The sequence below is a fragment of the Neltuma alba genome, unplaced genomic scaffold (assembly GCF_004799145.2).
Source record: "Neltuma alba isolate B1F8T4 unplaced genomic scaffold, ASM479914v2 tig00012124_pilon, whole genome shotgun sequence".
In the NCBI taxonomy this organism is placed as follows: domain Eukaryota; kingdom Viridiplantae; phylum Streptophyta; class Magnoliopsida; order Fabales; family Fabaceae; genus Neltuma; species Neltuma alba.
In genome coordinates, this window is record NW_021636676.1 from 819,200 (window position 1) to 836,468 (window position 17,269).

The 17,269-nt window shown below is 35.2% G+C and overlaps 3 protein-coding genes across 4 annotated transcripts; 1 reads left to right on the forward strand and 2 right to left on the reverse strand.

The window, feature by feature from the left end:
• The first annotated feature begins 2,038 nt into the window (after positions 1-2,038).
• On the forward strand, positions 2,039-4,560 carry LOC114723102 (elongation factor 1-delta-like). The gene is made up of 8 exons (XM_028909252.1): positions 2,039-2,103; positions 2,374-2,485; positions 2,571-2,687; positions 2,949-3,042; positions 3,340-3,463; positions 3,561-3,674; positions 3,798-3,959; positions 4,105-4,560. Coding segments are annotated over exons 2-8 (699 nt in total). The 5' UTR covers positions 2,039-2,103; positions 2,374-2,399; the 3' UTR covers positions 4,107-4,560.
• Positions 4,561-8,189: 3,629 nt separating this feature from the next.
• LOC114723103 (uncharacterized) lies at positions 8,190-12,304 on the reverse strand. Its single transcript, XM_028909253.1, has 6 exons — positions 12,005-12,304; positions 10,875-10,920; positions 9,924-10,035; positions 9,611-9,681; positions 8,703-8,812; positions 8,190-8,416 (listed from the first exon to the last, which is right to left on the reverse strand). The coding sequence occupies exons 1-6, from the start codon at positions 12,122-12,124 to the stop codon at positions 8,378-8,380; spliced, it is 498 nt and encodes a 165-aa protein (XP_028765086.1). The 5' UTR covers positions 12,125-12,304; the 3' UTR covers positions 8,190-8,377.
• Positions 12,305-13,492: 1,188 nt separating this feature from the next.
• Positions 13,493-16,631, reverse strand: LOC114723101 (histidine biosynthesis bifunctional protein hisIE, chloroplastic). 2 transcript variants are annotated; one of them, XR_003738212.1, is made up of 6 exons: positions 16,335-16,631; positions 15,075-15,320; positions 14,879-14,974; positions 14,654-14,805; positions 13,598-14,450; positions 13,511-13,571 (listed from the first exon to the last, which is right to left on the reverse strand). XR_003738212.1 is itself a non-coding variant. In XM_028909251.1 (5 exons), exons 1-5 carry the CDS (start codon positions 16,500-16,502, stop codon positions 14,234-14,236), a joined length of 879 nt encoding a protein of 292 aa, XP_028765084.1. In that variant the 5' UTR covers positions 16,503-16,631; the 3' UTR covers positions 13,493-14,233. The 2 variants fall into 2 exon arrangements, 1 of the variants encoding a protein (XP_028765084.1); XM_028909251.1 differs by having other exon boundaries at positions 13,493-14,450.
• Positions 16,632-17,269: the final 638 nt, after the last annotated feature.

Below are 17,269 nucleotides of genomic sequence, written 5' to 3' on the forward strand. Positions count from 1 at the left end.
CATATTTAATATTATGTTTTATAAATATATGTACACATATTAATTATGTATTAATTATATTATCTTACATATTATTAATTATGTTAGTAAAAATTATTTCATTAACAATTTTATTTCTTCAAATCAAAATAAATCATAAAATCTATCCCTTATATAATTATCATATTAACTTATACCCTTTTTGGTAATTTTCACATGTAAAAAGCACTTCTGGTAATAACTATCCAAACACTCTCACTTCTCAGAATCACTTTTTCTCAGAATCTATTCTCCACAAAATCTATTCTCCACAGAATCTATTCTCCAGAATCACTTTTCCAAACCACGGTTTGAAGTCATCCAAACACACCCTTAGAAACAAATAAGTATAGGCTCTAACAAACTAAGACCCATTCTTGGTCAAAAAAAAAAAAAAAAACAAACTAAGACCCATGAGTGATGACCTAAGGTTTACCCTACACATTGCCTTCCACACCTTGCTGGCGCTTCTTTCTATGAACATTTTTCCTCAAAATCGAACTCACTCTGTGATATCACAGTGAATTCAAGGAAGAAGGACTGAGGGTGAAAAAATATACTCATTAATTCTTACTGTATTTGATTATGTGTACCGACTTGCATTTGATTGTAATGATCAAAATTTTCTAATCCATTTTACAATCAAAAATAATTTTCTTTTAAACTCTCAGGCTAACATTAGATATTGAGTTGAACCCATAAGTTCCTATATACTTCTTCGGTTCTTAATATAACACTTAATTAACTAATTTGATTAGATTAAGGAAGTCAGATAAATTAGTTAATTATGAGAAATATGACATGTTTTTCTTAAAACACTATAATCATCTTCCTTAACATCCCATTTCTCTCTTCTACTTGATTATTGTTGAGGGAGTATCTATAGGGATAATTTAGAAAAAATTGATAAGTATGAGAAATAAGTCTTATATTTAGGACTAAAATCAACTTAACAATTAGGTTCTATATTAAAGATCGGAAGAGTATAAAAGAGTTTTCATACAATTTGCCATCTGACGGTATGATCAATGGCTTGATGGGCCATGGGCTAAAGTTTGTCCCACACATTGTCTTTTACTTATTTACGCTTTTATTCGGAAGCTTTTTTTCCCTCAAACCCAACTCACTATTCTTCTTAGGGGGTGTTTGGATAGAAACCAAACCATAGTTTCAGAAGTGCTTTTACGGATTACGAAGTAAATATGTGGATGAGATTACCTCGTTTTGCGGAAAAGTGCTTCTGAAACTATGGTTTTGGGTTTCCCAAACACCCCCTAATTAGGCTGTAGGTTTTTGTTCTGGTGTTGAAAAATTGATTTCGCGTTGCACAGAATAAACACATAAAAAGTTTTATCTTATAAAACATAAAAATATTTTTTAAGCTAATCAAAACAACTTCTTAAGTTACCTCTGAATGGGGCTTTGGTTGAGTTAGATCAATTTTCTCAGATTTTTGGGTGAGATGCTTTCATTTACCAACCCAGTTTCTCAAAAACTATCTTTACACACAAGCATGCCATCTAATGGGTAAGCCGTGAGTAAAGGGACCTGATTTTGGTGATCATGTGAACAATCTAAATCGTCCATGTTAAATCTAAACAGTCCAGATTTAATATTTTTAATTAATCATTCTTTATATAAATTTTTTTTGAGAAAATAATAGTTAAGAAATTATTTTTCATTTTTGATCTTATACCCATTAAATCAATTATTTTGAAAAAAATAAAAAAATAAAATCTAAATTGATATGAATAATTGAGATTTGATGAATTTATTTTTCAGAAGGCTAAAAAACAGATGAGTTTATTTTTCATGAGCATCCAAACTCATTTAGAGACACGCAAGTTCAAAACTCTTCGAAAATGCTAATAGCACTAAGCCTTATTGGCAACCAAAATGTTTTCACTTGGGTCACGAATTTTGAGTAACAAAAGATCCGGTTCTTTATTCATCGAAGCCAACCCGAGGCCCAAATTACCCGGTTCACCATAAAATCCCTCGCCGAGTTCCCGTTTCCTATCTCTGCCCTAGTCGTCCACAGCCTCCAAGATCCAGGTGCACAGGGATCCCCCGCCTCCATTCACCGTAAGTTCCTCTTCTCATCTAGTGTCTCAATTTGAGGGTTTTTGGAAGCTTGTATTGGGATCTAGTTATGGATGTAGTCCATGTAATTAGTTATTATCTACTGATGATTACTGATAAAAGTAGAATGGAAGCGGTTTCTCTTTGGTCCTTGTTTTCCTTATGGTTCTATTTTCTACAAAACACTTGAGGAAAATCTCAATTCCCTTTGCTGTATACTGAGTTATAGATACATCAAACACTTACATGGAACTCTTTATATGCGCACTGTAGAAGCAAAGGAATTATATACATCAGAAATGGCAGTCACATTGGCTAACGTTAACTCTGCTTCTGGCTTGAAAAAGCTCGATGAATACCTTCTCACTCGCAGTTATATAACTGGGTAAGTCGCTATATTTATTGCTTTTCTATTTTACCCCCCCCCCCCAAAAGTTTATAGGCGGCGCTCATTTACTATCTCTTTTCAGGTATCAAGCTTCAAAGGACGATATTACAGTGCATGCAGCCCTGTCTAAGGCCCCATCGGCTGAATATGTGAACGCTTCCCGGTGGTACAAGCACATTGATGCTCTATTGAGAATCTCGTAAGTTCTGATCCCAGGCCTGGTTATGGATTGAAGTCGTGTAATTGGGTGTTGCTACTAGATGCACGGCCGTTCAATTCCTTTCGTTCACTCTGCATTTTATTTGTGATGATCTGACAGATCACGGCGTGTTTTTATGTCTGAGTTTGTGATTTCCCTTGTGTTTAATGCATCATAATTTTACACTTTGTCTAAGAATAATAGTTAACGTCACTACTTTCTTGCTTCTTATTCGATCTATTACTCATTTTGTTCATACAGGGGTGTATCTGGTGACGGATGTGGAGTCAAAGTGGAGGGATCTCTTCCCGTAGCAGACGAAACCATTGCCACTCCTCCACCTGCTGACACAAAGGCAAGTATTTTCCTCAGTTGTATTCAAGCTTCAAGTTATCCACTAACTGGGTTCACTAATGAATAAATGTAATATGATTTTATTATATTCATTGTTTTACGTATGTTTTTCTTCCATCCTTCACCTCCTGCTTTATTTCTCCATTTTATCTTCCTTTCTGGATATATATATTCTGTAGCTCTTAACTGAAGTAGTGAGCCATCTGGAGCTCAGTTATGTGCTACTGTCATTTATGTTACCAAATTTGTGTTTTTGGACAACTCATTCTAATGGTTGACCAACTATAATGTTATTCAGGCCACATCCGCTGAGGATGATGATGATGATGATGTGGATTTATTTGGTGAAGAGACTGAAGAAGAAAAGAAGGCTGCTGAAGAACGGGCAGCTGCCGTGAAGGCATCTTCAAAGAAGAAAGAATGTAAATTATCTTGCTGACTTAACTGCCTTTGGGTCCTGACATGTTCTTCTAACACCTGTTTCCTGAATAATGACGTTTTTGCTGATTGGATTATCAGCTGGGAAGTCATCTGTTTTGCTGGATGTGAAGCCCTGGGATGACGAGACAGACATGAAGAAGCTTGAAGAAGCAGTGAGAGGGGTTCAGATGGAAGGATTGCATTGGGGTGCATGTAAGCTAATATTTTCTAACCATATTCAAATGATACATAGATCGTCCTTTATGCTTTCCTCAGTATAACCTACGTTCATCATGAGCCATGTTGTTTGCAAGTCTAATATGATCAATTTCACAGCCAAACTTGCCCCCGTTGGGTACGGTATCAAGAAGCTGCAAATTATGCTTACTATAGTGGATGACCTGGTCTCTGTTGACAGCCTCATTGAGGAACATCTCATGAGCGAGCCAGTTAATGAATATGTCCAGAGCTGTGACATTGTGGCCTTCAATAAAATATGTAAGTATATTCTAAAGCCTTTTTTTTTTTTTTTAATAATATAGAGATTCCTGAATATTGTATTTATTAAGTGAGGGAACGTGCGACTCATGATCCATGATTGGTATTTGGTTCTAATTCTGTCTCGTAACTTTTGTTGTTTCAGAATCTGAGGTTTGGGTAGACTTGGACCGTCCTGCCAACGGCTGAGAAGTTTCTAGTGTTAAGATATCTTTAGTGCCACTTGCATATCTTGAGATGTTTTACTTTCTAGAAGCCTCCCTGTTATTTTTGTAGTGTTATGTTTCGTCAAGTGTCGTTTTATTTCATTGTTGTTGCTGATGATTTGCATGTATTTGGCGTATGTTTTCCATTTATTATTCGGAGGTTTCAACTATTGAGCGGGTACCAAATTTTGGCTTTCGTTTTTCGGGTCAAAATCTAGTGGCTTCACAGATCCTTAGGATTGTATTGTTATATGATAAATGTGCTTGTTGATGCAGAGACCTTAGGCCTGTGGCTTACAATTAGAAAGAAATTCCTAGCCTGAGTATCGTATTGTTTAAAATATTGCGTTGTGGGGGACATTTATTAAGTAATGCAATTGTTTCTATCAGCGGAATCGAAGGCTTAAATTACAAATGTGTTAATCCTCAGGTAATTTGAGAGGCCGAGAATTTGTAAGTATAACCCTAATCTATGTTTAAAATTTATTGAACGATGTCTTGCTGCCCAAGCTATGAAGCCACGAACAATATATATCGTTATTATGAGGTGTCTTGTGGTGCATATAAGCCTTTTATTATATTGTTTTTCATCATGTTGGACGAGAAATGTTTAAGATGTTAACTGTGTTGCAGCACCGAGAGATTAATGAAAATGTCAGAATATCACTCTTAAGGTTCTAAAAAAAGAAAATAATTACCAGAAACCTACTAATAAGTAAACAGTTAACATGTTTTTTATTTTTTACACTGGAAGCGTACCAGTTATTATGTCGGTTCTTATGGGAATTTCTAGTAATAATTTTTCTTCCTTGAGACCAAATGGCAGTTACCTCAAAATGATGCTACTTCCAGTCCTGTGGCTGTCTTGGAATTGAGCTGTACAATTTACAGTCTCCATTGAAATGATCTTTGATAAAACCCAATTTTTATACATTTTATCCCACATTAAATTAGGATTTAAATGATAATTTTGAGCTTAATTAGACTTTTTATGCATTATTGAATTAATTGATTGATTTTTGGATTTTGCATAAAAATTGAGATTTTGGATTAAAAATATAAATATTTTGTGCTTTCCTATTTTTGACTTGGAATTAATTTTTTCTATTTCTTTGAAAACAAGTCTCATATTTTTAGAAAGATTATTTTTAGAAAGTTTTGCACTTTCTTGCCTAATTTTTTGTGCAGATCTGATATTTAATTTTTGATTATATTTGGATATAATCTACATTAATAGATGCACTTAAATTCTTGTAGGTCAAGAAAGAGCATATGAGAAATCCAATGGTGCAAGATTGTTTCTTGGAATCTAAGCACAATCCAATGGCTGACATCAAGTGGGCCAATTAATCACTAATAGGCTTGAGCTTTGGATCCATAAAATTTTCTTTTCTCCCATTAAAATATTCTCCTCATTCCATATAAAAAAAGTCACGCCTTATATCAATTTTTCTCCATTCACGGATTGCACCATATTCCATCATCACATTCAATCACTTTCTCCTTCTCCATTCAGCCGCGGGGCACTACTATTTCAATCAAACATTCATATCCTTTCCCTACGCACAAAAGCCCCATTCAATCATCATCACCAACTCCTCCATTCCACGTCCCACATAAATTCAGCATTTCATTATCCATTCTTCATTAACTATGGTGGCCGTGATTCCCAACAGTGTGGAGGGAGGAGATAATACCATGGCAGCTTAAGCTTGTTAGGGAGGCAACTTGGGAGAAGCATGAAAAAGACTAGAGCCTTGGGCTAGCACTTGAAGACCACAAGGGAGTGATGTTCCATTTATCTTTTTAATTCAAGGACTTGAAATTGTTTAGTTTTAAATGATTTTAAGTTGTATTTTTGTTGAGACAATTTAGTTCTAGATTGTCAATTTTATTCTTGGATTGAATTGATATTTGGATTTTATGTGTGTTGAGACACTTGTTGGAATTTATGTTTAGAACCTTTGCATTGTTAATTGAATTTATAATTGAGTTTTCATTATGAGTTAATTATCAATGTGGTTTGAATTGCAAAATTTGGGTTCTTTTGCCTCTTGATTGTTTAATTAAGTTGGTTAATTGTTTAATTGTTTAATTAGATAATTTCAAACATAATTTCCAGAATTAATTTGAGATATCTTCATTGGTTTTAATAAGCTTAATTGACCAACCTTATACTGTTATGAGTTCTCTAATGGTTTAAGGGTTTTTGAGATTAAGGGTTCCCTTTGTTTCAAATAGGTGATTAAGTTTATTAATTCCACTCTCTTATCACTTTCCTTTGGTCTAATTAACTGATTAAGGTTATGAAGGTTAAATCCATGCAAATCCTAAGTTGTCCCCTCTACCGTACCTGAAGAGAACTTCTCCATTTTTACTTGTTAATTCTCTTTGCTTTCTGATTAATTTTCTTTATTAATTATTTTTATTTTTCTTCAAAAAAAAACCCCCAAAAATTGCATTGCATTTATTTAGTTTAATTTAATTTTCATATAGATTTTAGGACATCTGCATCTTGCATTTAGGATTAGAATTTTGCATTTTAGTTTAGGTCCAATTTATTGCTTTTTTTTATCACCTAAATTTTCACCTAAAGAAACCCACAACTTGCTCCTTGGAAGTAATGACCTAGGTCGATCCTAAACTACAAATTAATTAGGACCTAGTTTAATTGAGTGCTTTGACGACAAGAGGCATTATCAATCTTTATTGAGCATTCTTTTTCCATGGTTTTAATTTTAAAAATTCTAAAAATACCAAGTGGAAAAATAAGACATATTTGAAAATGTTTTCTACACTGCTTTATTGAATGCGATTTAACTAAACCTAGGACTTCAAGACTTATTGTTTTCAAAAAAAAAAAAAAACCTAAGCCACCAAAACCTAGGACTTAAAATTTAGTCGTCGCTAGGATTTCTGGGGTTTATGCGAACCAAGAGATTAAGCAACCAATGTTCTCAACGATATATCGAAACTCATGGATCCTAAAGTGTTAATTTTCCTCAATAGTCCAAAGCGATATCTCCCAAGAAATTACTAAGTAATTACGGGGAATATGGATGCTTGATCCTTGGCACAATTTTACAAAGATGGGTGTGTCGTGCTGTCACCTGATCGAATTTTACAAACATCATTATTGCTATCACAGGAAGAAACACTACTAAGATTGAGAACGGACCAGAAATGCAGTGTTTTAAATAATTTATTCCCAATGCTACAGTGCAAGTGCAATTGAAAACCAACGAATGCGCTTTGTGCCCACTTCACCGCCAAGACCTCAGGCCAATCCTAGTGTAGGGCGGTACATAACAGGATATAGATATGCGTGTGAGAAGGAACTATAATAATACCATTATTTAATGCCATAAGAGATGACGAGTACTAGTTCAACAAGTTCTTATTGAAACCATCTAAACCAATCGGCAGGAAAATATTCTTAATAAAACAGATAGCCCCACGTCGTCTTGTCTGGCATCAGCCTTAACACTGTCATCTGGTGTCTGATTTTATTGACAGACTAAAAAGTTAAAAATACTGGCTTCCTTCAATTACGAAGCTAGCCATTTGTTTATTGCCAATATACTCGAAAATGACGAGAAAGACACCTGTACGCACCAAGGGAAATACATAATTCAACAAATTTTAGGTGAAGGAAACTCCCATGAGAATGTATCATATTATGGATTTGTGATATGACGCCAACATTGTGAAATTTTATTTCCCAAATATGCACTGCCCTCGAATGAGACTCAACCATAATCTACCTCTCCGATTATAATTTAATTCCCTGAAAATTTTGAGAAACATAGAGCGGCCAGCAGGCTTCTTGTTGACTTTCACATGGCTGAATTTTCAAGGTAGAGACTAAATAAAAACAAGAATATATGCATTTTAGTCAAATTAAATGTTGTTCTAATGAGTTTTTCACCGTTGGATCTCCTTGAGGTTTGTGTAAATTTGTTTTATCATACACAACATTCTCGAGATGATCTATTGGTGAAGCAGCCCAAACCAAAACACATGCTAAGCAGAAAACATAGCATAACATTTAACCACAGAAAATAGAAACGGGGGAAAAAAAAAAACAACAGTTTGCACTGACCACTGATGCTTGATAAAAGAAGTGTCCTGGCTCCTGATTCTAAGATACTAGTCTTACCTATCCAATATTATATGTCTTCGAGGGCGGAGTATTTGTCCTCCACGCAATGCTCAGCCATTAGCATTTTTTAGACGCGCAATGAGCTCATCCTACAGAAGTTTACTTTTGTGATATTAGTAAAGACAAACCCCCAGAAAAGAATAAATAAAACGGGCAAGAAATCTGACAAGTAGTCAGCCATCACTACATGCCAGTTCATATTACTATCAACTGGAATGAAATACTAGAAATTTGAAGAACTTGTTGCGATGTGTTTGTAAAGCCTATAGACAGCAAGTACTACTCTGAAAACTAAGGATTGCTCGTTAAGAAAAATAAAACAGCCAAGATTGTGAAATGAGCTACTGTATGAATGCATTTCATCTCAATACTTGCCTTCTTTCCTTTTGGGGGAAGGCCTTTAGCTTTCAACAGAGCTCGAAGCCTCTCTACAGTCAAGCTCTGTAAGTCCCTTTCCCTTGTAGAAGTCTGACTGTTTGACCCCTCTGCAAATTGGAAAGCCAAAAAAGGACAAGGAGTGACTTAAATATCATCCATGGCAGACCACAGAAATATGCAGAGCAATACATATCTAAAATTCAGCTTAATTAATATATGGAAACCACAAACCAACAGGTTTTTGGTAGGTGAATTTTCATCTGTGAACTAGGATTTACAAGTACATAGACAAGAACAAAGGCTGCACTCCATGTTTAGGCAAGATAAACACAAAATTTGAAAAATAAAGTTGACACAGCATTGAATGATTACAATTAATGTACCAGTATGCATGATATGCTAACCGGCGTAACAACTAGCCTTCAAGGACAAAGGGCACACCATGCACAGAGCTAAACAAAGACAAGTATTGACTGGCTAACATTAAAAAACCTTTTCTAACAACAATTCTAAACAAACAGATCCACACATGGAAACAGATTAACGCACATAGCAAACATGACTACTCGATATAATGTATGTTCTGAAGTTTAAATTGTATTTCAATATTCTACAAAGTAGCCGGCAATCGTGCTTGAGAGGTGTCATGTCCTGACATCATTATGTACCAGACAGAAATAATACCTCAACTTTGGGATGCATCCACAGGAAATTGGGAATAAAAATGTCATTTTCTAAAAGACATGATGAGCTAATAATCTCAGTGTCAATAAATAAATAAATAATCATTTCCATTATTAAGAAACGCAGGTGATCAGAAAAAAGTGCATTAATGTGACTGAGAAGTGTAGTAACACATACATAAACTAAAACCAAATATAAATACTATGACCATATGAATTCACCTTGTCTAGAGTTCACTTGACTATTCATTCTCTTTGCAGAAGCTCTGGTATCTAGAATCTTCTCACCACCCCTGATTAAAGATGAGCGAGACAACTCAAAATCACTTGACTAAGATAAAATATACACTCAATAATTGTGAAGATGTAAACAAATGTTCACATGAAGGACAATATGTAGTAGGACAAAATTATCAAGAAAGATGTTTGCGGAGGAGAGTAAATGCAGATATTGCCATTGAAAAACTTGTCTATAGATCATATCATATTATTTCATTACAAAATCACATTTTCATCAAAAAAGTGGGACTGATACCTCTTCCTTGAGCCCTCAGTTCCCTCCTTTGAACAGGAGTCCCCTTTGTGTTTCTTCAGCGTGAGTGATCTAATCAGTATGTTTTGTTGATTTGTCTTAACATATTGGTCCTCTGGATATGCAACAGAGTCAGAAGTTTTACCAAGCAACAACTATCTACACCAGAAAACATTTAAATTTTGTAGAAATGCACAGAATAGATAGCTAGCATATATAGGATGAAACCCAAGTTTAAAAGCACAAATAGTGACAGATTTACCAAGCATTGTAGGATAAATAACAATAGCAACTGACATGGAGAACAAAAATCAATAGTGTAAAAAGTGTATATGTATTTTACCTTGAGAAATCTAAGACAATGAATTTCGGCATGCTTAACAGAGACAAATTATACTTTAAGATTGCAATATTACACTTCATTATTATCTGCAAAGTAAATTGCCCCAAAAATTGCACCTTCTGATATCAAAAGCCTTGAAAATCTTTTGTATAGTATAAACAACCTACAATTTCACATAGTAAGTTTGCTATGTATGTGAGCACTTTTCAGGATTAAATTGATCCCTTGTCTATTGATATGCCAACAACATAGAAGGGCTCAGGCAACAAAGCATGTGTTAAAGTCTACCATCTCAAAGTAGATGCCATAATGGACTCAAAAAGATTTCAATAAAATGGTAACATTCATCAGCAGGGCATGTTATAAGTAAAAGAGAAGCACCTGAACCTGATCAAGTATAACGTTCCTTATGGGTGCTAGAAAGACAAGTGTAGAAAACTCATGAGCTATATGTATCATAAAATATCAATTATGGAATCTTGAGGCCAACTTCTGAAATAGGAAAAACTTATGTTTTAAAAAATAAGCGGCTATTTCATTTGCCACGTTATGCATTAGAAGCTAGATCAGACAACATGCCAAAATACTTCAAGAAGAATGCACGAGCAGACCTGGTGGACAGGTATCATGATCACAAATATAAACCCGCATACCACCCTGCATAGTTATTTGCCAAACAGGATTAGGTCAAATTCAAACAACAACATATGACATCAGGGTTATCATGATAGTACACGAAGATTCAATTTACCGTAGACAATCTCCACAAATAAGTGGATAAAATATGTTAGAAAGTCAATAAACGCAATTATTGCCACTTGATTCCGGGTAATGTGCGTATAGAAAAATCAGAATAAACTTATCACAAAGTAATCGCATCATTGGAAGTAAAGAGTACATGAAAAACAAGGTTTCTGCCATATTCCAGGAGTTAGAAAAGCATTAATGAGAAATTGCATCCGCAATATTACCACACCCAAGTTTATGTGCCTATTTCCTTAGCATAAATTAACATCTCAATCTTTCCCAAGCCATAAACCATTTACGGGAGTTATGCTACAGAACATTCTTCAGTGTTGTTGAGTTATATGCCAGTATAAATCAGAGTGACTTATAAAACCGCTCTGGATAAAAAAGAATGAACAATTGAGAGAAAACTCCCAATTTCTTCCTAGGAAAAATGGTTAGTGAACGGATACAACTACCCCTGTGATTAATAAGAACTAGAGCAATTGTCACTGTAAAAAAATACTACTTACAACATCTAATGTAAAACAAATCAAAGGGGCCTTCGCCACACCAGAAGACACGTGGCATACTTCTGCCAATTTTTCCAGAAAAGACACAATCCTCTTTCATATCCTATAAATTAACAGCACCCCGTGTTCCCATTATAAAAATACCTATGAAAGTTCGACACTGTGAATTCCAAGGCCTTTCACTTGACATAACACAGTGTTCTGACGGCGCCGCAGTCCTAATATCTCTCGCGAAATGCCAATGCCGTCTCCAAGATGCCTAAAATCCATTGTAATACTAAAGTAAAAATGGAATAACATCAGTGCTGCACCCTATCAAAAACACAAAGCATCCAAATTCCGAACTACATCCGATTATTGATATTAGATCAGTTGGCTTCGCTAATTAAGATGAACAAACAAGAAATTTAAGTGAAATAAAGTACCGCAGGCATATAATCCAATAAATAAACACTGCAAAAACCGAAAAGACAAAATATTACCGGATTCGAAGAAATGACGGTGGATGAGAAGAGGCCTCGAGAGGGAAGATTGGAGAGGAACTCCGAAGGGGCGGATGGAGATGGATTTGTATCGGAAGAGTGAGAAGACAAGCCCTCCATTGAGGAACCAAAGAAGAAACCCTCAAAGTGAAACACAAAGCGAGCAAGAGGAAAGAGCGGATGAAGGTCTTCGAACCGAGTAGTTAATAGTGACTGCTGGCGCTCACGACCCCGTAAGCTGAGGTTCTGTGCTAGATTTACGGAAAGGGCAACTCGTCAAAAATTTTTGGACTCCCCGCGGACCAGATCCCTACTCAAGTACTGTCCTTTCGCTCCCAACCCCAATAATGGGTTCTGGATTTCTTTACTTTTCCAGTGTGACATACGGTCAAGTTCTTATCTTGCACTGGTATTTCGTGCGCAAAACAAAAATTATATGAAAAGTATTTTTACTTTGAACGTTAATTAATTAATTAATTTTATAGCAATAAAAAATTGTTGATAAATGCTCTCTCTCTCTCTCTCTATATATATATATAAACAGAATGCTTGTATGAACAATGGAAGTAGGATTTTTGCAATTTTGTGCTTATGATTTTAATTCTCGTTCAGAAAAGGAGGTATTTTGAGTTACTTGTGATATTAGTACATCAAAAGAGATGTATTTATATGTTTTATTTTGATTAGATATAATCAACTGTAAGACATTAACATCTTATAATTTCTAAAGGATCATTATATGTGTATATTTAATTGGAATACATTATAACGTAGATTGTTGATAAAAAACATAATGGTATATTAATGCATGAAATGATTTATAAAATCTTACTTTCTAGCTCACTATTTCACACATGCATATATATATATATATATATATATAGATATATGTATAATCTCCGTTTACTAGTGGCTGTATTCCAAAAGTATGGATGCTGTTTAAGGATGTTATTTAAGAACAGTTTTTCCTTCACGGTATTCTTCTACAAGAAAGTTTTAAATCTGGTCAAAAAAATACAAGAAAGTTTTAAATAAACTGTGGGATATGAAGCACAACCAGAACTCAAGCACGGGGAGATTATAATCAAACAATATATTTTTTTATAGGTAGGAAATACTGGTACGAACGCAAAACAAAAGAAACTAAATACTATATACGTACTATATATACACACACATATATACTCCTTTGGTCATTAACATAGAACTTAATTATTGAGTTGAATTTAATCTCTTACATTTACCAGTTTTTCTTAAATTACCCTTATAGATACTCTTTCAATCATAACTGAATAAGAGAGGAGAAGGATAATAAAGAAGATGATTATAATGTTTTAACAAAAACATGCCCTATTTCTTATAATTAACTAACTTATCTAACTTTGTTAATCTAATCAAATTAGTTATATAGGTCTTCTCTTAAAGATTGGAAGAGTATTAAATAGATAGATAGACAGGTTTACATTTTTGCAGATTCAAACAGTGGAATTTGATCACCATGCAATTCAAAAGCATTCTGGATCACTTTGGATAACTTTTTCAGTCCAATCCAAAAGGTTCAATCATACTTTACTTCCCAATTCTCTGCGGCACATTCCCTCACTTCTGCTCTCTTTAAAGTGGTTCATTCATTAGGTCGATGCACAAGGCTTTGACCACGCAAATAATATTGGACATTTCAGCTCTCCAACCCAATCCTTGTTGTCAGCATCCATCACTTCATTAAATTCTTCCCACCATTACCATAAATATCCACGTGAGCAGCAGGTGCAGGTTGGAGATGGCATTGTGCTTCTGCCTTTCATTCAGAAGATAAGGAGAAAATAAGTCAGTGGGAAAATGGTTGCGGGATTCTATCTCAACCTCCTGATCTTGAACTTTCTCTCTTATTTTCCTTCAATAACACGCACCAGAAAAAAGTGCAAAAACTCCCAACACCCTTGCTCTTAAAATAAGAAATCATGATACTACAGCATTCCATAAATAAGCATCCAAGCCAACCAATTAAGTCACCTATCAAAGCCTTTAAAATGTGTGAAACTGATCTAGGGAGAATCGGGACGATAACAATCACATTAACAACAAGTAAAGAACACAAAATGTACACCACAATACGACAACATTATCCCTACAAAGTGAACCTGTCTGCTGATGTCCATGAATGCTGTATCCCATCAACAGTCACCACAGACTCAAAATGGTGTTTCAGAAGCAGATTTGACAGGACCTTCAATGTTCCTCTGATTTTTTAGACGCCCGGCTTCTCTTTTCCTCAATGCCGGATTGAGAAAATCTTTTTCGAATAACCTCCAAAACATCTTCTACTTTCACTCCTTTAATTGCCTGCAAAACCATGGCATGATATAGTAAATCTGCCATCTCTGAGGCAGCTCGTGACTTGTCCTCGTTGTTCTCGAGTGTTTGGCACAACTCATCGGCCTCCTCTCTGTCAGTACAAGTTATGGTTACAACCTAAAGGTACAGGTTCTATGTGTTTGATCAGTCTAGACTCTTCAAGCAAGTGGAATTTATCAATTTATGAGAAAAATTAAGTATAAAGAAAACCATCATACAAAAGCAATTTCACAACATGGTCAGAAATATTTTCCATGTCAACAGAATAACATGATTGAATTACAAATACCTTACCGGATTTTAGAGCACAGCAAATTATGGTCCAGCAGCAATCGCTTTGTCCATGAAGGCTTTCCAGTTTCTCCTTCTGCTAACTCTGCTTCGCGCTGGGAGATTGTTGACTCTAATGCATACAATGAGGTTAAAGCCAATCTACTTCCTTTGGCCTATCACAGATAACTCAAATCAGTGAATCACTCAAACAATAAGAAATTTAATGATTGATTGATTGAAGCTAACCTCTTGCTCTTTTAACAAGTCAAAGACTGACGTATAATAGCATGTCTCTGACCCAGTATGACAGGTTGGCCCATCTGGCTTCCCAAGGTATATAATCTAAAACAGAATTATTACAAGAGAAAAGCAATTACATTTCGTTGGAAATACTAAAGGCAAAATAAAACAATTCAGTATGAAGAGGAAAACAGGGTCTTACAGAATCACGATCACAGTCAAGGAAGACATCAAGAACATTAATGAAATTATTAGAGGTCTCTCCCTTTGTCCATAATGTTGACCGTGAGCGGCTATAGAATGTTGCCTTGCGAGAGGATATGGTTGCAGCGAGAGCATCTCTATTGGCAAAGCCTTGCATGAGTATGGCTCCTGTGTCCACGTTTTGAGCTATTGCCACCGCCAAACCTTTGCTGTCCCATTTCACGCTGTCTAGAAGTGATTCAACCTGAAATAAGCATAACCTGTAAGAATGTTTCAAACCACAATCACATCTACAGGAAAATTACTGCTATCACTTGATAAATACTAGCTAAAGTAGGATAATTTTTACCAGTTGACTCAACCACTAGGCCACCTCGCACAATCTTATGTATTACAAAACTGGATGCAGAATCAACTCACACAAGTGCGACATAACAATATTAGGAAGTACAAAGACAAGAACACCTGTGATAAATAGTCAACCCCTTTTCAATAATATCCTGCAGCTTTAGCTTATATAGAGACAACAATTAATCAGTAAAACATTAGTTGAGAAGCTCAAGTTTCAACTCGATTTTTTTTTCCCGGTTTACAGCCATACCTTTATGGCTATACCTATGATTGTGTGAAGAGAGAAAAATCTAAATTTTAATAGATTATTTCTTATGATGTATTTTGAGATGTGAACAGTAAACTTATATGCTATTTTTGCAACTGCAATTTAAGATTATTTTCAGCAAAAAGAGGTTGGCTTCCTCGATAAAGAACAGTAAACTGGGGTGAATAAGCCGGGTTTCTTATTTTCTCAACAGCTCCCTCGAGCAATTTCCCAGCTAGGCTCCTAAGTCAACAGACTCCTTTTCATTGTACTTCATTTTTATGATTCCATCCTCACATCATGATGTCTATGGAACATTGATGAAAAATGTTGGATCACAAACTTCGTAAGGCTGTTTTCAGTAATCCTTAAAAGCCCATTAATGAATATTCAACTTCAACAACTGAAATAGGGCTAGAAGAATCAAATTACTATTTTATGCCACCCAAAAACAGAAGATGGGAAATGTGTATATTATAATTTCTGTTTCAATGCATATTGATGAATCACTTGAAAGTAACATTTGTAATATAAGGGATTCAAGAACAATAATAATGATGTATTTTATGTTAATGATAGTGCAGTAAACAAGAATTTGTGCAACATGGTTCATACATAGATTCAATAAAGGGTCAAGCTACCTGATATATTTGTAAATACCTTGGGGTCGATGGAAATGTTTCTCTCTGATTGCTGGATTGAGGCAAAAGCTACATGAGGACGTCCCCTCTTACCATTGTATTTGCCGCAGTCATAGCGCGAAAGATACAGATTGCTCTTGCGCAAAACGGTTGCAGATTGAATCATGTGAGCATATGGAGCAGCCATTTAAACACACAGGCAAATTCACACACACTGACACTTGCAGCCTTTGCAATTGGAAATAATCAGCCTCCCAGAATCAAGAATCGAGCGAACAGAGCTCAAAGATCCCTGGGTCCAATTCAGTGAAGCCGATCTGAATTCATTTTTTTGATACAAGCCGATCTGAATTATTAATCACAGCGCCTTTCACCCCGAGAAGAAGAAACGAACGATCCAGCCCGTACATACTGGGCTTATCCAGTATGAAAGGCCCCCAAATTGGGCCTGTATAGTATGGAAGGCCTTCATTTGTAGTGGATTAATTGAAACGGACAACACAAAATAATGGCAACAGTGGCTATTGACCAAAACGGCGCGAAACTAGCAACGCCCGGTCAGTTAACAACTTAACATTCCTGTAGTTTAGGGACATGAAGTTTCTTATAAGCATACAGGACGTGTAGTATTCTCTAAAAATATTTTCTGTAATTTTTTTTTTGGCTTAGTCAGTATATTATTCCGCGCAACCGATTTAACTATAGATGTCTATGTTGCATAAAATATAATTTCGAAGGTCCGGCAAAAAAATTCAAAGAAATGCATTTCAAAAAAGAAAGAAACTTTTAACTATTTAGTGTTTCAGTCTCTAAAATCTTACAAATAATGTTTTAATTTAAAAATTAAAAAATGGATAATCTGAATTAAAATAAACAAGGGTAGAAATTAGTGAAAGAATGGGTATGCAATGATTAAGCACCAACGCTGTATGTATATCCATATGCTGCATTTTT